Source organism: Somniosus microcephalus, chromosome 6 (assembly GCF_052327205.1).
Source record: "Somniosus microcephalus isolate GS21.2 chromosome 6, FLI_Smic_1.0, whole genome shotgun sequence".
In the NCBI taxonomy this organism is placed as follows: domain Eukaryota; kingdom Metazoa; phylum Chordata; class Chondrichthyes; order Squaliformes; family Somniosidae; genus Somniosus; species Somniosus microcephalus.
In genome coordinates this window covers 94,545,422-94,565,323 of record NC_140992.1, presented here as the reverse complement: position 1 = coordinate 94,565,323, position 19,902 = coordinate 94,545,422, and the positions used below count along the sequence as shown (strand labels likewise).

Below are 19,902 nucleotides of genomic sequence, written 5' to 3'. Positions count from 1 at the left end.
AAAACCTTGTTGTATAGGAACATTCACATTGATAATCTGTAAAAGACAGACCTGTGTCTTGGTAAAGATGATGACTGACTCAAACGAGGCTGTGCCAGGCATTAATGAGAAGCATTAATGAGAGGTTTGTGACAACGTAGCAATACGTTATTTCGGTTGAGGGAATCTACCTTGCCAGTGTAACCTGTGTCAAGTGTCATGTTCCATACATGAAAACATAATCATACACTAATGCTGCCTGTTTCACTCAATGTCTGTAAACCAATGTACAAATGCCTCTTTTCATTCTGTATATTATTGGCCACACTATCATGTCACTTAAACACCAATGAATGGAACACATGGACAATCCTTTACTGACAAATACTCGTTATATTTGAATCGATGAGACACTTGTACTTTTCAGTGAGTATTGATATGGCCATGAAAAAGACCGATAGTATTTTAGGTTTCATAAATAGAGCTGCAGGGCTGGATTTTACCAGCCCTGGGGAGGCGGGAAAATTTGAAAAAATGATGGCGGGTTCCAATCCCGCCTCCATGCAACTTTGCCAGAGCTGGGCTTGCGGAGTCAATTTCGGTCGCGCCTCCAGGCGATAGGCCCTTAAGGCACTTAACTACCACTTAAGTACCTCTATAATCCCATTTTGAGAGGCCTTTCAAATTTTGCCACATTTCCAGCGTGCTGCACATCTCTCCTAAAACACGCCAGCTAATCCTGTCGAGTTGACAAGTGGTTGGTTTCCTAACAGCTGCAGCTCCACCATAAAAACAGAGCTCTCAACAAGGATCAGTTGCAGATGGCAGAACTTTGTTTTTTCAGGTCTTGGAGAACTTTTTGCAGGTCCACTGATCTTGAAAGTGGTGAAGCTGAGATCCATCTCCACTGTGACCTCCTGGGAAAACCCTCTCCCCACATTGACTGAGCGCTTCCTCAACTGAGATATCTACCAGCAGCATGGGAGCCATTTATTTCCTTTCATCCTGGTCCTCAGATTTGGAGGACGAGCAGCCGCGGCAGCAGCAGCAACTGCAGCAACAACAGGAGCGCCAACCTGCTGCTCACCCACCTGATGGTGCACAGGGCAGAAGGCGCCAGCGCAGGTAAGCATGTCGCTGCAGGAGATACCCCCAAAACAGGGTTTACAGGATGAGGATGAGCTTCCTCAACATGACGGAGCAGCAGTGCGCAATGCTGCAGCAACACCCGGGGCCCAGAGGAGCGGGTGGACACTCCTTACCAGTGGCTGTTAATTTCACCACTGCACTCAACTTTTTTGCTTCAGGGTCCTTCCAGGGGTCATCAGCAGCATCTCCCAGTCGGCCGCACACACTTGCATCACGCAGGTTACCGATGCCCTCTTTGCAAAGGCGCACAATTACATACACTTCTCCACAGATCAAGCAAGTGTAACCGCGCGTGCGGTTGGCTTTGCAAAGCTGGCAGGCTTGCCAAGGGTGCAGGGCGTCGTATACTGCACACATGTGGCCATTAGGGCACTCCATCACAACCCAGCTGTATTTGTCAACCGCAAGGGCTTCCACTACCTTAACGTCCAGCTGGTGTGCAACCGCAGGAAGAACATTATGCATGTTTGCGCAAAGTACCCTGGCAGTTGCCATGACTCATTCATCCTGCGGAAGTCTACTGTGCCTCCACTCTTCAATCCGCCAACCCAACTTTCCGGATGGCTACTTGGAGACAAGGGCTATCCCCTGAAGACATGGCTAATGACGCCGTTAAGGAGGCCATCAAACGAAGCAGAGGAGCGCTACAATGCCAGCCACATTTCCACCAGAGCCATCACTGAGCAAACCATTGGCTTGCTCAAAATGTGATTCAGATGCCTTGACAGATCAAGTGGAGCCCTACAGTACTCAGCAGCCAGGGTCTCCAGAATGGTCGTGGTCTGCTGTGCACTGCACAACATCGCACAGCATCGTGGCTTGCAGCTGCCTGAGGAACAAGTGGCTCAGCGCATAGCCTCCTCAGATGAGAAGGAGGAGGAACACCTTGCAGAGTTGGAGGCACCAGTTCCAGCAGCACGCGAGCACATTGCTGCCCGTGATGCACTAATCTTTGCCAGATTTGCTTAAATAGACGAATCAAACAAATGTGGCTGGCATCTTCTTAACACACCATACACAATGTACAAGAACCTGTGGGTTCCTATCGCTCTCACCACTATCATTACAAATGCAAGTCACCCTGAGCCCTCAATGTGGAACTTCCATTTCCCTGAAGCAAAAAAAATTGGGGGCGGTGGTGACTTTGACAGCCACTGGTAAGGAGTGTCCACCCGTTCCTCTGGGCCCCAGGTGCTGCTGCAGCATTGCACAGATGTCAGTGACTACCTCTCGCGAAAGTCTCAGCCTCCTTTGGCACTGCTGCTCAGTCATGTTGAGGAAGCTCATCCTCGGCCTGTAAGCCCTATGTTGGGGGTATCTCCTGCGGTGACGTACTTCCCTGCGCTGACGCCTTTTGCCCTGTGCACCATCAGGTGGGTGAGGAGGAGATTGGCGCTCCTGCTGTTGTGCCTGGTTCTGCTGCTGGCGCGGCTGCTCTTCCTCCGAATCGGAGAACGAGGATGACAGGGTGTAAATGGTTCCCATGCTGCTGGTATATATTTCAGTTGAGGACTAGAAGTCATATGCGCTCAGTCAATGTGGGGAGAGGGTTTTCCCAGGAAGTCACAATGGAGATGGATCTCAGCTTCACCATTTACAAGCTCAGTAGATCTGCAGAAAGTGTTGCAACATCCGAAAAAAACAAAGTTCTGTCATCTGTCAGTTAGCCATGTTAGAGCTCCGTTTTTATGCTGGAATTGCAGCTGTCACGAAGTCAGGCACTTGCTGAACCCGGCACAATCAGCTGGCGTGGTTTGTGAACAGCGTGGACCACGCTGAAAATGTGCGAAAATCAAAATACCCTGTTAAAATAGGCTTATCCAGGCAGTTAACAAGTTGCTAACTGCCCTAAGGGCCTCTCCCGCCGCTTGGTGGCGGGACCGATTGGGACTCCCAGAGCCGGCATTTGGCAAAGTGGCGTGGAGGAGGGTTGACGGTGGGATCGCAACCCGCCATCAATCAAAAAGATTTTAACCTCGGACCCGCCTCCAAACCCGCCCTTCTCAGTGCCAATAAAAGCGCGGCCAATGTTTCAGGTCGATGACCTTCGATCTGAAATGTTAACGCGGTTTCTCCCGACACAGACATGATGGGCCTGCAAACTTTTATGGTTCTCTCTGGCTGAATGTAACCTTAATGATTCCCCTGTGGTGCCAGCACCACTTGGAGAAAGGAGTTACATTCAACCTGAGGATATCCAATTTGGTGAATTTTCTTTAGCAGGAGAGGCTAGACATACTCCAACATGGTTGCATAATTTACAAATACATTTGTCAAACAATTCATGATATCAGTGATGAGATCACTACCTTTGGTATATCTGTGATTGTTCGGACATTTGGTTCACTAGTCTTTACTAAATGTATAGGATTCCTTTTGGAAATTTCCATGTTTGAAAAATCTTGACTTGTTATCTCTAGAGTATGGTAGTTCTTCGTAAATCCTCCAGCGTATGGTAGTTCTTTGTAAATCAGCCCGCTGCGCTGGACTTGACTGGTGTAATCTGTCTGTAAGCATCAGTAGAGCAATGTAAAGACTAAAGCACATCGAACTTTACTGCAAGAACCAGTTCTTCACATAAACACAAAAAAGTGAGTTAATTTTTTTAAGTAAATAAGTACATTTAAAAATACTGTTCAATCATACTCACCGTAGACTCATTTCTGGAATAACAGGGATCTGGTCTTAATCTGTAAAATGTGCCTTGACGATCCACATCCTGGGTGAAATCTCCAGAAGATATTTCTTTCATGTTTGTTCCAATATATGACTTATCTGAAAATCTTTGCTTTTATGAACAAAATACGTATAGTATATCAGTACAATATAATATAACCTGGCATAAAGCAAACCTGTTATAAAACTTCAGCTATTTCACTGGGCTACATTCTACTAGTATAGACCTTTAAACAAAATCAAACAGTATTAGTAAACTTAGGTAAACTTACCAGAAGTGTAGTTAATCCAATAACATTAACATAAAGGAAAAGATAATTCTGGAGGTAAGCCATACATATTTTTAAACAGTTTGTTTTGTAAACAATTCAATTTTAAAACTTTGGTGATGTCAGGCATGGTAGACATTTTGGATTACTTTAGCTTCCTGCTAACCCCAAGCCTAATGTTTGGATCTACCTGTTGAACCAATTTCTAGTCACTGGTTTTCTATTATGGCTGCTCCCAGTTTATATCCTCACTGGTATAGCACCTTAGGTCTCTCGTTCCCAGCACCCCCACATCACAACTCCGATTGTCCGTGAATACGCACGCTGCCAATCCCCCACTTACCTGCACCCCTCCGCCCCCTGGCAGCTTTCCTCGCAGCAACTGTTTGTCATGGTGTCAAAGCCACCAGTGAAATGTTAAACAGCGGGAATTCTTTACTAGCACTTAATCATTGAAGTTAAGAGCATAGGCGGAAACCATCCAGCCCATGGTGCCTGTGCCAGCTCTTTGCCAGATCCCACTACCTTGCCCTCTCCCCAATAAAACCACAGAAGTTTACAGCACTTAAACTGAATATACTGCAATTGTTCCATGACACAATCTGAGCTGCAGCATTTGAAAGTGATCACAGGCAGGATAGGGCCTGTAGCCTTTTATATTAAAGAATAGGGGCTGAATTCTGCAGGGGTTCAATAGCCCCATGAACAGAGCCACGTGGAATCTCAGCCCCATACAGTTTAACTTAAAGTTGAATTGGATTTAAAAATAAAAACCATAACAGCACATAATGAATTTTCATCAAGACAGGACTTTTTTTTAGATAAACTTTATTGCATTTTCAGAGGCACTTGCGATCAAACCCATTCCGCAGAAACTGGAATTTTTTCCACCTTGTGGCAAGTAAGTGGAATTGTTGTCTCTTAGCAGTGAATCATGGTTTCCCAGGGATAGATCATGGGAGATGTGGCCTTTTGCAGGAAAGTCACAATCTGTGGCCTTTTAGTGGTAGATCAGAGGAATTAAAGCTTGAGGATAGATCAAGAGGAAACAAGGCCTATTGCAGATAGGTCACTGCATCTCGTGGGTAAGTTAGGAGAACCATGGTCTCTTGTGGGTAGGTCACTGGCTCAGTGACCTCTTACATGTAGGTCTGCCAAACTGTGGCCACTGAGAAGTGGGGCATTTAAACTGTGGCCTTTTAAGCATAGGTCATGAGAACCACAGGTTTTCATGGATGAGTCACTGGAACAATGGCTTAAGGGTGTGTAACGGGAACCATGGCCTCTTAGATTCAGCCCTGTGAAGGGGAAGTTATTGGATGTATACCTTTTGAGACCAAGTCTGAGGAAGGATGGCCTTTTAGACACCTAAAGGTTAGGTTATTGCAATGGCCATTGCAGATGAAAACTAGAAGCAAAGGCCTGGAGTTTCCACTCGATTGCGCTGGGTTTTTTGGCGCAAGTCCCCCAATATCGGTGTAACCGGTGCAAAAGTTGCAGAATTTTAAGTTCAAGTTGCATTCAGCGCAACTTGAGTTTCTGCTAATTTTAAAAACATTGTGCTAGAAGCAGGCCCTGCCCACAAAACTGGCCACACCCCCAAGATGAATTAATCACCATCGGGAGTTTCAGCTAATTGTGCTCGTTTGCAGGCCTTCAAGGAGGCTCCAAAAATTAAGCTGGAGCTTTTGGGCGCAATAGGTACATTTTGAAAGGTTTTGAATGTTTCTTTAATTTACTAAAGGAACTCACTACTATACCCCAATCTAACTAGAAAATAGTTTTATATATTTGTTTAAAAGTAATTTTCAGTAATTTAAAATTGGGTTACTCACAGGTGGTGGATTGACACTGTGATTTAAAATGCTTCATTTTTGTGATAAACCCATTTTCAGCTGTATTAATCATATTTTACCAAGTTACCACTCTAATATATCAAGGAATATTTTTTAAAGCAAAATTTTTAAAAGAAAAATTACATTTTAAAATGCTGCCCGATTGCACTGGTTCAAGCAGATTTTGCGTTTGGTGATATGCAAATTAATTTGATTGGAAACTCAGGGGAAAAGACACTTCTCAAAACCGGCACAATTTGCACTGGAATCGCCAATTGCACCCTAAGCAGAAACTCTAGCCCAAAGACTGTGGTTGAGGAGGTGAAATAGAACCATTTTGCAGTTGAATATTGGTACTGATAGTTTTTTGTGATGCAAGACTGGGACTGCAGTAGCTCGGTGATGAATAAATTCTGTCAAGTTGCCTTTGTACCCAGTTTTAAAGCAAAGGACAGATTATATATACGCACACAATAAATTATAGCAATAACTGCATTTCAAAATAATTCATTGTATGCAAAGTACTTTGTGACACCTCTGAAGCCATGAGGTGCAAGATGTCCTCTTGTAGCAGTCCTGCACTGATCATCTATTGGGCCTCTCGGGAACTTTCTAAACTTTGTATAGAATCCTTTTAATGTTATGACAGAAGTGACACACTTGCTGTCTCTCTCAAAATGAACAATTAGCTGATTGGAGAATTAAGATTCTGCACATATATCCCAACACACATGCACAGAGCTCTTCTGATGCTCAGTTCAGTGCAACCGCAATGAGGTGTAGTCAGCAGATTAATTCAGGTCTATCACCTGCATTCCCTACTCGACCGTTATGTCTCAGACTGGTATCTCTAGTGTAACAGCTGACTTTGTCTTATAAAGTAAACTGGTGTTGACTCAGCATTCTGTAGTAAATGCACCCTACAACAGCAACAAGTTGCATTTATATAGCGCCTTTAACGTAGTAAAACATCCCAAGGCACTTCATAGGAGCGTTATCAAACAAACTTTGACACTGAGCCACATAGGGAGATAACGGGCAGCACGGTGGCATAGTGGTTAGCACCGTTGCCTCACAGCGCCAGGGACCCGGGTTCGAATCCAGCCTCGGGTGACTGTCTGTGTGGAGTTTGCACATTCTCCCCGTGTTTGTGTGGGTTTCCTCCGGGTGCTCCGGTTTCCTCCCACAGTCCAAAGATGTGCGGGTTAGGTTGATTGGCTATGATAAATTGACCCTTAGTGTTAGGGGGATTAAATACGTGGGGTTACGGGGATAGGGTGGGATATGTGTTGGTGTAGGGGTTGCGGGGAATTGGGTGGGATATGTGTCGGTGCAGGCTCGATGGGCCGAAATGGCCTCTATCTGCACTGTGGGGTTTCTGTGATTCTGTGATATCAGGACAGGTAGGATTTAAGGAGCATCTTAAAGGAGGAGAAGACAGTAGAGAGGCAGAGAGGTTTAGCGAGGGAATTGTACAACTTGAGGCATGGCCGCCAATGGTGGTGCATTGAAAATGGTGGATGCGCAAGAGCCTAGAAGTTGGAGGGTTGTAACAGTAAAGCATTTGTTTTGGACTCTTGGCATTGCCAGTCTGTTAGGTGTTTTATTTTGTGCAATAACTTTTCTCTTCCCAAACAGGTTTTACTGTTTATCTTACGGTATTGCTTAACATAGGTATAGCCCTAAAAATTGAAGTGCATCAAAATACATTTTGCTGTATATACCAGGGTGATCGTATGTCCCCGTTTTCTAGGGACAATCCCGGATGAGATACTGTGTCCCCGGTTCACAAATCGCGTCCCTGAAGTGTAGCCCCTGGGTGGTGAGTGTAACTCCTGGGTGGTGAGCGTAACCCCCCTGGGTGGTGAGTGTAAGCCCCCGGGCCGTGAGTGTAAGCCCCGGGCCGTGAGTGCGGCCCCCCTGGGCAGTGAGTGTAACCCGCTGGGCAGTGAGTGTAACCCCCTGAGCTGTCAGTTTGTGGCTCTAAGGCTAAATTAAACAGCAACTTTTACAATGGTCAGAGTTTTCGGCCGGGCTTGTGCGGTTTGACTGTCGGCGCCGGAAGTGCCTGGGAGCACGGCAACTGGAGCGGGTGAGGGAGGGCTCTGTCAGTTACTGGGGGGTGGGGGCGGATCAGACACAGGTGTGTCAGTCACTGAGGGAGTGGGGGATCCAGTGCAACCTCAGTCACGGGGGAGCAGTGGGAAGGGTCAGGTACGACCTCAGTCACCTGGGGGGGGGGGGCGGGGGGCAAAGAGGAGTCAGGTGAGACCTCCGTCACTGAGGGGGGGGGAGCGGGTGGTGAAGGGGTCATGGGGGAGCTGGGTCATGTCAGGTGTGACCTCAGTCACCGAGAGTAAAGGGAGTGTCTGAATGTGCTTCAGTAGTTGTAGTGTATGTGCCTTTAAGACAGAACTACTTTTACAGCTCCTGTATACTGTAAGTACTGGCAGTGACCACACCTGTATATAAGCTTTGCGCATGCCTCTGTACCCCCAGTCTTGAGACTACCCTCCTCCAGTAAAGACCTGTTTATTGTTAAGTTACAGCATCCGTGTGGTTATTGAATAACAGCATACCCTCAGAATCACGGATCTAACAGTGGCGACGAGTGTCGATTCGAATCTACCTGCAACAAAAAAAAGTCGAGGCCAGGAACACGGGCGTCGGCCACAAGAAACCGCCCAGTCGTCAGGCAGAGAGTGAACATTGCAGGGGAGGCTGTGGAGAGCCGGGCTTGGTTCCCCAGCCACGACGATCAGCAAGAGACTGACAGGTCCAGCGCAGACCCTTCCAGAGCAGCGGCGGCTGGAGCTGATCGACGGCGGAGAGAAAGCCGAGCAGCGTCGACGGGGTAAGACAGAGGGTGAAGCGCGCAGGGCGCAGCCGGGGGTTGAACACCGAGCGGCATTGAGAAAAAGAAAACAAACCGGAGAGAGAGAGGGTAAAGAAACAGCCGGGTTCAAGACCGAGCGGCGTCGAAAAAAAAATAAAAAAAGAACGCGCAGAGCACAGCCAGGGCTCACGGGCTGAACAGGGTCCGCGGGGAGGAGAAGGGAGAGCGCGGGAGACGCCATTGAGCAGCGGAGAAGGGCGAGCGCGGGAAGGAAGGAAAGCGCGGGAGACGCCATTTTGTGCCAGCGGAGAAGAAGGGGAAGCGCGGGAGACGCCATTTTTGACAGTTAACTCACACCCAGGGATGCCGAAGAGTGGCAGTATCTCTACGTTCGACAATGAAGTCGAAGATTGGGCGACATATGTGGAACGTATTGAGGTGTACTGCAGGGCGAATGAAGTGCCAGATGCTAATAAAGCACTGCTTCTGTTAAATTCCATGGGTGCAAAAACTTATGGGTTACTGCGAAATCTAATAACCCCAGAGAAGCCGGTGAACAAGAATTTCGAAAGCATAGTAGAAATCCTACAGGACCACTTAAACCCCACACCGCTGCTGATAGCAGAACGATTTAAGTTCCATAAAAGGAACCAACACAAAGACGAAAGCAATGCCGAGTACCTAACAGAACTGCGCAAGCTATCGAAACACTGCCAGTTTGGAGTGGGACTAGCAGATACATTAAGGGACAAGTTTGTGTGTGGGCTACAAAGTGAAGGAACCCAGAAACGGCTTCTATCAGAAAAGGATCTTACGCTGGACAAAGCTTTCAGTATGGCAGTATCACACGAAGCAGCCGCAAGGGGCGCTGCATAGATACAACGGAGACCGCAAGAATATGGCACCAATGAAATGTCCTATGGAACAGGGAAGTGCTATCGCTACGGCAGAACAACACATGACCAGAAGGATGCCCACACTTCTCTAGCCAGGAGTCTTCCCCCCCGCACAACTGACCCTTTCTCCCGCTTGCAGAATTCCGGTTCTACCTGGACCCCTCCCCCTGGCCTCTTACCCTCTCTAGATCTTTTCATCGCTAACTGCCGCCGTGACATCGGCCGTCTCCATTTCTCTGCTCCCCTCAATCACTCCAACCTACCTCCCTCTGAACTTGCAGCACTCCATTCTCTTAGATCCAACCCTGACATTGTCATTAAACCCGCTGATAAGGGTGGTGCCGTTGTTGTTTGGCGCACTGACCTCTACCTAGCGGAAGCTGAACGCCAACTCTCCGACACCTCCTCCTACCTCCACCTGGACCATGACCCCACTACCGAACATCAAACCACCGTTTCCAAGACTGTCACTGACCTCATCTCCTCTGGAGATCTTCCCCCTACTGCCACCAACCTCATAGTTCCCCAACCCCGCACAGCCCGCTTCTACCTCCTTCCCAAGATCCACAAACAGGACTACCCTGGTAGACCCATCGTTTCAGCCTGTTCTTGCCCCACGGAACTTATCTCTTCCTATCTTGACTCTATCTTTTCTCCCCTTGTCCAGTCTCTTCCCACCTACATCCGCGACTCTTCGGACGCCCTCCGCCACTTTAACAGTTTCCTGGCCCCAACCGCTTCCTTTTCACCATGGACGTACAATCCCTCTACACCTCCATCCCCCACCCTGATGGCGCTCCACTTCTTCCTTGAACAGAGGCCCGACCAGTCCCCATCCACCACCACCCTCCTCCGCCTGGCTGAACTTGTTCTCACATTGAACAACTTCTCCTTTAACTCCACTCATTTCCTCCAAATCAAAGGTGTTGCTATGGGTACCCGCATGGGTCCTAGCTATGCCTGCCTTTTCGTGGGCTATGTGGAACAATCTTTGTTCCAGTCCTACTCGGGTCCCCTCCCTCACCTCTTTTTCCGATACATTGATGACTGTATCGGTGCCGTTTCCTGCTCTCGTCCCGACCTTGACAATTTCATTCACTTTGCCTCCAATTTCCACCCTTCCCTCACCTTCACATGGTCCATCTCTAACTCTTCCCTTCCCTTCCTCGACTTCTCCGTCTCCATCTCTGGGGATAGGTTATCGACCAATATTCACTACAAGCCCACTGACTCCCACGGCTACCTGGACTACACTTCCTCCCACCCCGCTTCCTGTAAGGACTCTATTCCATTCTCCCAGTTTCTCCGTCTCCGCCGTATCTGCTCCGACGATGCCACCTTCCACACCAGTGCTTCAGACATGTCTTCCTTTTTCCGCAACCGAGGATTCCCCTCTACCGTGATTGACACTGCCCTCGACCGTGTCAGTTCTATCTCCCGCACTTCTGCCCTCACCCCTGCACCGCCCTCCCGGAACCACGATAGGGTTCCCCTTGTCCTCACCTTTCACCCCACCAGCCTCCACATTCAACGGATCATCCTCCGGCATTTCTGCTACCTCCAAAGTGATCCCACCACCAAACGTATCTTCCCCTCCCCTCCCCTTTCAGCATTCCGCAGGGACCGCTCCCTCCGAGACACCCTAGTCCACTCCTCTATCACCCCAAACAGCCCTTCCCCCTCGCCTGGCACCTTCCCGTGCAAGCGGAGGAGATGTAACACCTGCCCCTATACCTCCCCCCTTCCCACTGTCCAGGGCCCCAAACACCCCTTCCAGGTGAAACAGCGATTTACTTGTACTTCTCGCAATCTAGTATACTGTATTCGCTGCTCACGATGCGGTCTCCTCTACATTGGGGAGACCAAACGCAGATTGGGTGACCGCTTTGCGGAACACCTCCGTTCAGTCCGTAAGGGTGACCCCGAGCTTCCGGTCGCCTGTCATTTTAATTCACCGCTCCATTCCCACTCGGACCTCACCATCCTTGGCCTCTTGTATTGTTCCACGGAAGCTCAATGTAAACTCGAGGAACAGCACCTCACCTTCCGATTAGGCACTCTGCAGCCTTCCAGACTCAATATCGAGTTCAACAATTTCAGATCATAACCTCGGCCCCTATTTCATTTTTTCTTGTAATTTTTCCACTCCTTTTCCTCCCCTCCCTCCTCCCACAATTCACAATTCAAATCGCTTTATTGGCATGATAAGTTACATCTTATGTTGCCAAAGCATCAAAATACATTTATGGTTTAGCACATAAACGCAGTTCTATTCATACAGTGTATAAACAGGTATATCCGAGTGTATAAATATACATTCGCATTGTTTATATATATTCTTTTCTTAGTTTACTGGTTGTCCCTCTGTTCATGGCAAGCTGTAACATAGTGTGCCGCCAGTGTTATACAGCTTCTCTCCTCTCCCAGTAGGAATGGGAGTTTTTGGTTGTCATTCAGATTTCTGAAATCAGGGCATATTTGTGAGAATTTTTGGTAGAAATTCTCCCTGATGCCCTGATATTTTCCACAAGCTGTGAGGAAGTGCATCTCTGTCTCCACCACTCCCTGACTGCAGTGAGAGCATATCCTGTCCTCTCTTGGCAGCCTGGTCTGCCTGTGTCTGCCTTTTTCTCCCCCCCCCTCCGTTCCTGTAATGAAGAGGTTGTTGAGTAATACGCCTGGGGAACCAAAGAAGGTCCGCATCTGTGGGGATTTTAAGGTGACAGTGAGCCCAGTCCTTCACACGGTACAATATCCGCTTCCACGAAATGAGGATATTTTCGCCTCGCTATCTGGAGGTAAGTGCTTCCCCAAAATTGATCTAGCCCAGGCTTACTTGCAAATGGAGGTAGAAGAAGCTTCGAAACAATACCTTACGATTAACACTCATACAAGGTCTCTATCAATACAACCGGCTGGTGTTCGGAGTAGCCTCGTCTCCGGCTATCTGGCAAAGGGCGATGGATCAGGTCCTGCAAGGGATTCCAGGGACCCAGTGTTATTTGGACGACATCTTGGTCATGGGCGAAAATGACAGTGATCACCTCGCCAACTTGGAGAAGGTGCTCACCAGATTAAAAGGAGTATGGGCTACGAGCTAATCGCCACAAGTGCGAGTTTTTCCACAAACAGATCTCGTATTGTGGCCACGTCATCGATGAAGAGGGGTTACATAAGTCCCCTGACAAGATTGAGGCAGTAGTCAAGGCTCCAGCACCGGAAAATGTGTCACAACTGAGGTCGTTCCTCGGGCTGGTAAACTACTACCACAAGTTCTTACCAAATTTGTCCACGGTATTACACCCACTGAACACCCTACTGCAAACAGGGGTACCATGGAAGTGGGATGACGAACGTAGACGAGCTTTCCAGAAGTGTAAAGAATTGATCACATCAAAAGAGGAGTTGGCCCATTTCAACCCAGCACTACCAATTCATTTGGCATGTGATGCATCACCCTATGGTATTGGAGCGGTGCTGTCGCACAAATTCCCAGACGGGTTGGAGAGGCCAGTAGCCTTTGCATCTCGGTCACTAACCTCAGCCGAGCGCAACTACGCCCAGATTGACAGGGAGGCCCTCAGCCTAGTATGGGGAGTGAAAAAATTCAACCACTATCTGCATGGGCAGAAGTTCACCTTGCTGACTGACCACCAACCACTTGTCTCCATCTTTAATCCTAAGAAGGGCGTTCCAGTGGTGACTGCACAGCAGTTACAAAGATGGTCCCTGTTTCTAGGGGCGAATAATATGAAATAGGATATAAAGGCACGAAATAGCATTGGAACGCTGATGGGCTATCGCGCCTGCCACTGCCTACTGTGGAGGAAGCACCAGCAGTGGACCCTATCGAGATATTTTATTCGTCAATAATTGAACAATTGCCAGTAACGAATGCGGATATAGAGGAGACCCCCAATGATCCGACGCTCTCGGGTATATGATTTGACGGTGAAGGGATGGCCAACACATGGCGACTCACTGTTGCCAGCATTCTCATCCAGAAGAGAACAGCTGTCAGTATGCCAGGGGACAGTGATGTGTGGATCCAGAGTGGTGATTCCACCCAAGTTAAGGGAGAGAGTGCTAAATGAGCTACATGAAGGTCATCTGGGGGGAGTGAAAATGAAAAGCCTTGCTAGGGCTTATGTGTGGTGGCCAGGAATCGATCAACAAATCGAAGACCTAACTAAGAGCTGCTTAGGATGCCAGAAGGTCCAAAATGCACCACCACATGCCCCTCTACACCCATGGGAGTGGCCCTCCTCTCCATGGCAACAGGGGCATATTGATTTCACTGGTCCATTCATGGACTCAATGTTCTTAATAGCAGTGGATGCTCATTCAAAGTGGCCTGAGGTGATAAAAATGTCTTCAACCACTACAGAGAAAACAATTGCAGTCCTATATGGACCATATTTGCCAGACACGGTTTGCCAGAGCAGATTTGCTCTGATAATGGACCACAGTTTGTGTCCGACGAGTTCCAAAAATTTATGAGAATGGGGTAAGGCATTACACATCCGCCCCGTATCATCCAGCCACAAATGGATTGGCTGAGAGGTTCGTACAAACCTTTAAGAAGGCGATAAAGGCCATGTGCGACGATGAAATTCCACTACAGCATAAGATGGACAATTTCTTATTAGCCTACCGAAACGCGACACATGCAGTTACCAACCAGACCCCGGCCATGATGTTCTTTAACCGAAGGTTGAGATCTTGTCTGGACTTGCTCAGACCAAATGTGCGAAGAAATGTTGAGGACAAACAATTCCAGCACATCAATGAGAAGCTGACAAGGAGCTTCAATGTAGGGCAACCAGTCTTGGCCCGTGACTATCGAACAGAGAAATGGCAACCCGGAACGATATGCACAAGGCAGGGGCCATTAATGTACACAGTGGATGTCAGGGAGAACATTGTGAGACGCCACGTCGATCAGATCTTAGCGTCACAGGAACGCGTCAACCCCATGTCTCGAGTACCTGGGGATGAACCCAACATACCGGTAGCATCTACCTCAGAACCAGTAGCAGTGGAACCCGATGAACTACCCGATGAAAAGGGGTCAGAATCGCCTCTGCACCAAGAACAAGAACCTCAGGAAAGGCGCTATCCCGAAAGGGTCAGGAAGCCGCCCCAAAGACTGAATCTATAAATGGACTATTGTTGTTTCATAGAGTCATAGAGTTTAATGTACATGTTAAAGTGTTAATTGTTATTTGAATATTAGGGGTATTATACTAATCTAAAAGGGGAGGAATTGTAGTGTATGTGCCTTTAAGACAGAACTACTTTTACAGCTCCTGGATACTGTAAAGTACCGGCAGTGACCACACCTGTATATAAGCTTTGCGCATGCCTCTGTACCCCCAGTCTTGAGACTACCCTCCTCCAGGAAAGACCTGTTTATTGTTCAGTTACAGCATCTGTGTGGTTATTGAATAACAGCATACCCTCAGAATCACGGATCTAACAGTAGTGACATCACATCCGCGGTAATTATATGCACATTGGTAGTGTATTTGTGCAACTGTTAAAATATAACAATTTTGCCTCGCTACGCTGCGCAGCCTACATTTTCCATCCTGGCTACTTTGCTGTGCTCCCACCCTGTGTGTCTCCTGGATTCGGTTTAGAAAATATGGTCCTCCTAGTATATACAGGATTAACCGATTAAATATATAAACGGTTCAGTGCTGCAGAGTAATTTATTTTGCTGAGGACAAAGAGAAATGGAAATACAAATACATTGGAGACTGGGATGGGGTGATGAAAGCAAACTCACAAGTGTAACCCCCTCCTTCATATCGATAGAAAACTTTAGCCGGGGCTCCACTGGTTGACCGGGAGACACAGAAGCGGGGATTCGTTCTGCTGTATTGCCGAGGTGTGTCTGGACCGACCGTTGCGGGGCGCAGTCCGGGGCCCGGGGGTTGACTCTGGTCACAGAACTACTCCGGATCCTGGAGCCGGGGCTGGTCGCTCGGTTGATTCTGACCCGGGACGCAGAGTTGAATCTGGCCTGGGTCTGCCCCCTTTTCTCCCGGCTCCTTCCGTTGTTACGCGGGGAGGAGGATTCCTCAGCTGCAGATTTGGGGCTTTTACCGACCGTCCTTTCAGATGTAACTTCGGGCGAAGACGAGTGCTTCGACCGAATGACATTATTCTTGCAGCTGCGAAACCTCCCTGGCTCCATTTCACAGAAGCTGTTGCTTAGACACATTTGTGTCACGCCATTTTATAGTCGGAGCTACAGAAAGTGAAACTCTGCCTTCCTGCGACACTTAGCAACGACCCACCTCACAAGACAAGCAGCAACCACTGCCGCAAATACACAGCAGATCCAGAAAGCATATTTACAACATTTTCTGCTTTTATTTCAGCATTCACTATTTTTTTCTTTATATATCTCTACCAAAAGACTTCTCTCAAATTAGGGCAAGATTTCAAGCCAAGATTGGCCACATCGGAGCCTCCAGCTGACTGGTTGGTTTACAATGTTGAAGGAAAGTCCCGCTCACTGAAACACTGGTTTTTACTGGCTCCCAAGCCCGATAGGCCCTCTCTTTTCATTGGACCAAACAAAAGAAACAATTTCACAAATAAGGTGACAGAAACCCAATTACCCTTTTAAATAACCCTCCACCAATCAAATTAAAATTTGGTTGTCCCGATTAACAATGCACTCCAGTCCCCGCGGCGCCCACCGGTCACGAAAGAGCTCGAGCGTGCCGGCGGACACCGCGTGCTCCATCTCTAGGGCCACCCGGGCGCGAACATGGCCACGGAAGAGGGGGAGGCAATCCGGTCGGACGACCCCCTCGCTCGCCCGCTGCCAGGACCAATTGATGGCTTTCTTGGCCAGGCCCAGGAGCAGGCCCATGAGGAGGTCCTCCGACCCACCCGCTCCCCTCCGCACGGGGTGACCGTAGATCAGGAGCGTGGGACTGAAGTGCAACCAAAATTTGAGGAGCAGCCCCCTCAAAAAATGGAAGAGGGGCTGCAACCTCTCACACCCCGTGTAAACGTGAAAGACGGACTCCTCCAGACCGCAAAACAAACAGGCGGTCTGGGAGTCCGTAAACCTACTTAAAAATCTATTGCACGGAACTGCTCTGTGCAACACCCTCCAGGCCAAATCCCCGATAGAACAAGGGAGGACTCCCGCATAGAGAGCCCCCCATTGGGGACCTCCGCCTCCGTCCGGAGGTAAAACGGCACGCCACGGCGTGTCCGGACGGCAGGCGAAGATGGCAAAGTGGAAGGTGTGCAAGAGCAGCCCGTACAGGAAACCCCTCCACGCAGAATGAAAAAACACGGAGGGTATTTCCTCGAGACGGCTCAAGTTGTGAGGCGCCGATCTCCGAGGGGAGTCTCGGGGAAAGGCGCCGATAAGGAATTCCATCCGAACGGGAGTAAGCTAAGCCCGATAGGCCCGGCGAAAGCATCTTAAGTGGCCCGCAAAGTGATCCCATGGTATCTACACAGTCATCAGATTTAGGCTATTTTGTGCATTTTGTCTATTTGTTGATTTAGCAGCAGCTTAATTATGCTGTTGTATGTTTTAAAAACCTTTCTCTTTGAATAGCTCACACTGTTAAATTCACGTCTACAGCCTTTCACAACTTTGAATCCAGCATTTCAATAAATTCCATATGAATTTTTGACTTGGGGCAATCGTGTAAAACAGGCGCCATCGAATCAGCCGCCCGTTATAAATCTCTTGATTTTCATTTCAAACTGGGAGAAATGTATAGCAGCCGACTGATCCGACAGCGCCTGTTTTACACTATCGCATTCTTTTGGAAATCAGGAAAGGTTTTGGGATTGTTAATATTGGGAGTCTGCCAATAATTGCATGCCCCCACCCCCAGAGAGAAAACGACTGAATTAAAGTCAACAGTTCTTTAATTTACGCTTTTTGAAAGATGATAAATAATTGCTTCCCACACAAAATACATGTCACATTCAAGTCTGCAAAGGGCGTGATTTAATAATTCAAACAATATTGAATTAATGTCACAAGCAAAATACTGTAGATCCTGGAAACCTGAAATAAAAACAGAAAATGCTGGAAACACTCAGCATGTCAGGCAGGATCTGTGGCGAAACAGAGTTAACGTTTCAGATTGGTAACCTTTCATCAGTTCTGATAGGTCATCGACCTGAAGTGTTAAATTCACGTCTACAGCCTTTCACACCTTTGAATCCAGCATTTCAATAAATTCCATATTCTCTTGTTGCATCATGCAGTCCTGCGGTATTAAGACAAACTTAAAGTACCGCATCAATTTACTATAATTCTAATAAACTATTTCATCTAAAGAAATTATGGGAAATGAATTGCTGTTTGCTAAATGCATATAAATAATGAATGCATTCAAAAAATCCTGCTTACAACATCACTACACATGGCAACCAGAGGGGAAGAGTTCCTCCTGTGTGTTAAATGAAATTGTAAATCCATTCTTTATAAATAGGTTTTAGTTATCTCTATGTGTCAAATTACAGATTAACTATCAGAAACATAAGCAGACTTAGTAGCTAATGGAGATGTGAGGTAGTTTCTGTGTGGTTTCAGAGATTGCAAAATCACTGCTGGATGGATTCCATGATTATTAAGTAATTATTGTTAAGTGCGATTTAGGATTGGTGTCATTGACACAGGTTATGCTGCTATTGTTGCTTTGATGCCTAATGCAATGATAGCAGATAGCTGCTGTCATCTTTAAAGAGACTGCTCTACATCAAAGGAAAATAAATTATTATAATCCAGGCATCCTCACTGTGTCTCCAGTCTTATATTCACCTAGCCTCAATATACCGGACAACAAGATGTCAAATGAATAGAATATACAATCAGGGATTGTGCATTGCTAAGAACATGTTGAATTAAGAATTAGGAATGCTGTCTTTATTTTGAAATGGTCAACCCAGTTTGCGTAAAGCATGAGTTTGACTATTTTACTGTTAGCATATGGCTGATATTTCTGCCTCTATTATTATCTGTAAATAAATATGGAAACGTAGTTTAAACCTGTATGCAGTGGTAGCAGTGTGCTATTTTTCAACCACCTAAGAAGAAAGGAAATGTAGGGGTGGGTGCATCCTATGTATTGCATAATAAGTCATTAATCACTTGGGGTTAATTGTTAGACTTGGCCTATTCTGTCATACACTGTAGAGAATAAAAATACAGCTTTTAGCCTGTTTATGGACACTTTAATCTAGTCAGGGACAAGAGAAAGGTGTTTGCGGGGAGGGGATCCCACACTGTAACCAAGTGATTGATCGCTTTTACTAATATATTTGCCACACTCAGTAAGTGAAGCGACCCAGTAGAATGCTAGATAAAGTGTAAACCAACAATTGGAAATGAGCCGTATGACCTTTGCTAATGATTCTGGCTTACTTTGTGGTGATATTCCTGAAGCAGGTTGGTGAACCACATTCTAGAAAGATGTATGACATCTTTCAGAGAGCAAGAGCTTCCTATTTTAGTGAAAGTTACATAAAAAGAAAGAGGGCTGTAGGCTATAGAAGCCATTTGCTTACGCCAAGTAGTTGTCAAAATGCCTGGAATAATGCTGCAAGAATTAGTAACATTTCAAATAGAGAAGACATCAGCAAGTGTTTTAAGGTCAAAGCTAGAAGTTCCACCATAAAAACTTGCCGTGTAAACACCATTGTTCATTTCCCACTCACGAGTAAGAAAGACAGCATTTTGACCAAATTTATGAATTTTTTAAAAAGTCACTTCCCAGAATGCCAAAACAAATCTGGCCTTTGACGATGGTCGCATGGCTCATTTCCAGTTGTTGGTTTGCATTTTATCTAGCATTCTACTGGGTCACTTCATGTACTGAGTGTGGTAAATATATTAGTAAAAGTGACCAATCTTGATTAATACAGAGTATTAATTAAGAAATAATAGGAGCTTGTAACAAAGGTAATGCAGTAATCATGGGGGACTTTAATCTTTTAATTAATCTTTACAAATGAAATTGGCAATGGTAGTCTGGAGGATGAGTTCATGGAAAGCATTCAAGACAGTTTCCTAGAACAATACGTTGTGGTACCTTCAAGGGAACAGGCTATTTTAGATCTTGTATTGTTTAATGAGACAGGGTTAATTAGTAATCTCATAGTAAAGGATCATCTGGGGCAGAGTGTCCATAATATAATAGAATTTCACATTGAGTTTGAGAATGACATACATAAGTCTGAAACTAGAGTCTTAAACTTAAATAAAGCCA

General features: G+C 46.8%; 1 protein-coding gene across 4 annotated transcripts in view; it reads right to left on the bottom strand.

The window, feature by feature from the left end:
• Window positions 1–16,150, bottom strand: part of LOC147115909 (ubl carboxyl-terminal hydrolase 18-like) — a 55,737-nt gene extending 39,587 nt beyond the window's left edge. Inside the window, exons 1-3 of one of the 4 annotated variants that reach the window (XM_085990553.1) lie at window positions 15,432–16,148; window positions 3,779–3,916; window positions 3,438–3,635 (exon numbers count right to left, since the gene is read on the bottom strand). In XM_085990553.1, the coding sequence (XP_085846679.1) occupies window positions 3,438–3,635; window positions 3,779–3,916; window positions 15,432–15,869 (774 nt within the window). In that variant the 5' untranslated portion in view covers window positions 15,870–16,148. Of the gene's footprint in view, window positions 1–3,437; window positions 3,636–3,778; window positions 3,917–15,431 lie in introns of all 4 variants that reach the window. The other 3 variants (XM_085990555.1, XM_085990554.1, XM_085990556.1) reach the window with 3 other exon arrangements.
• Window positions 16,151–19,902: the final 3,752 nt, after the last annotated feature.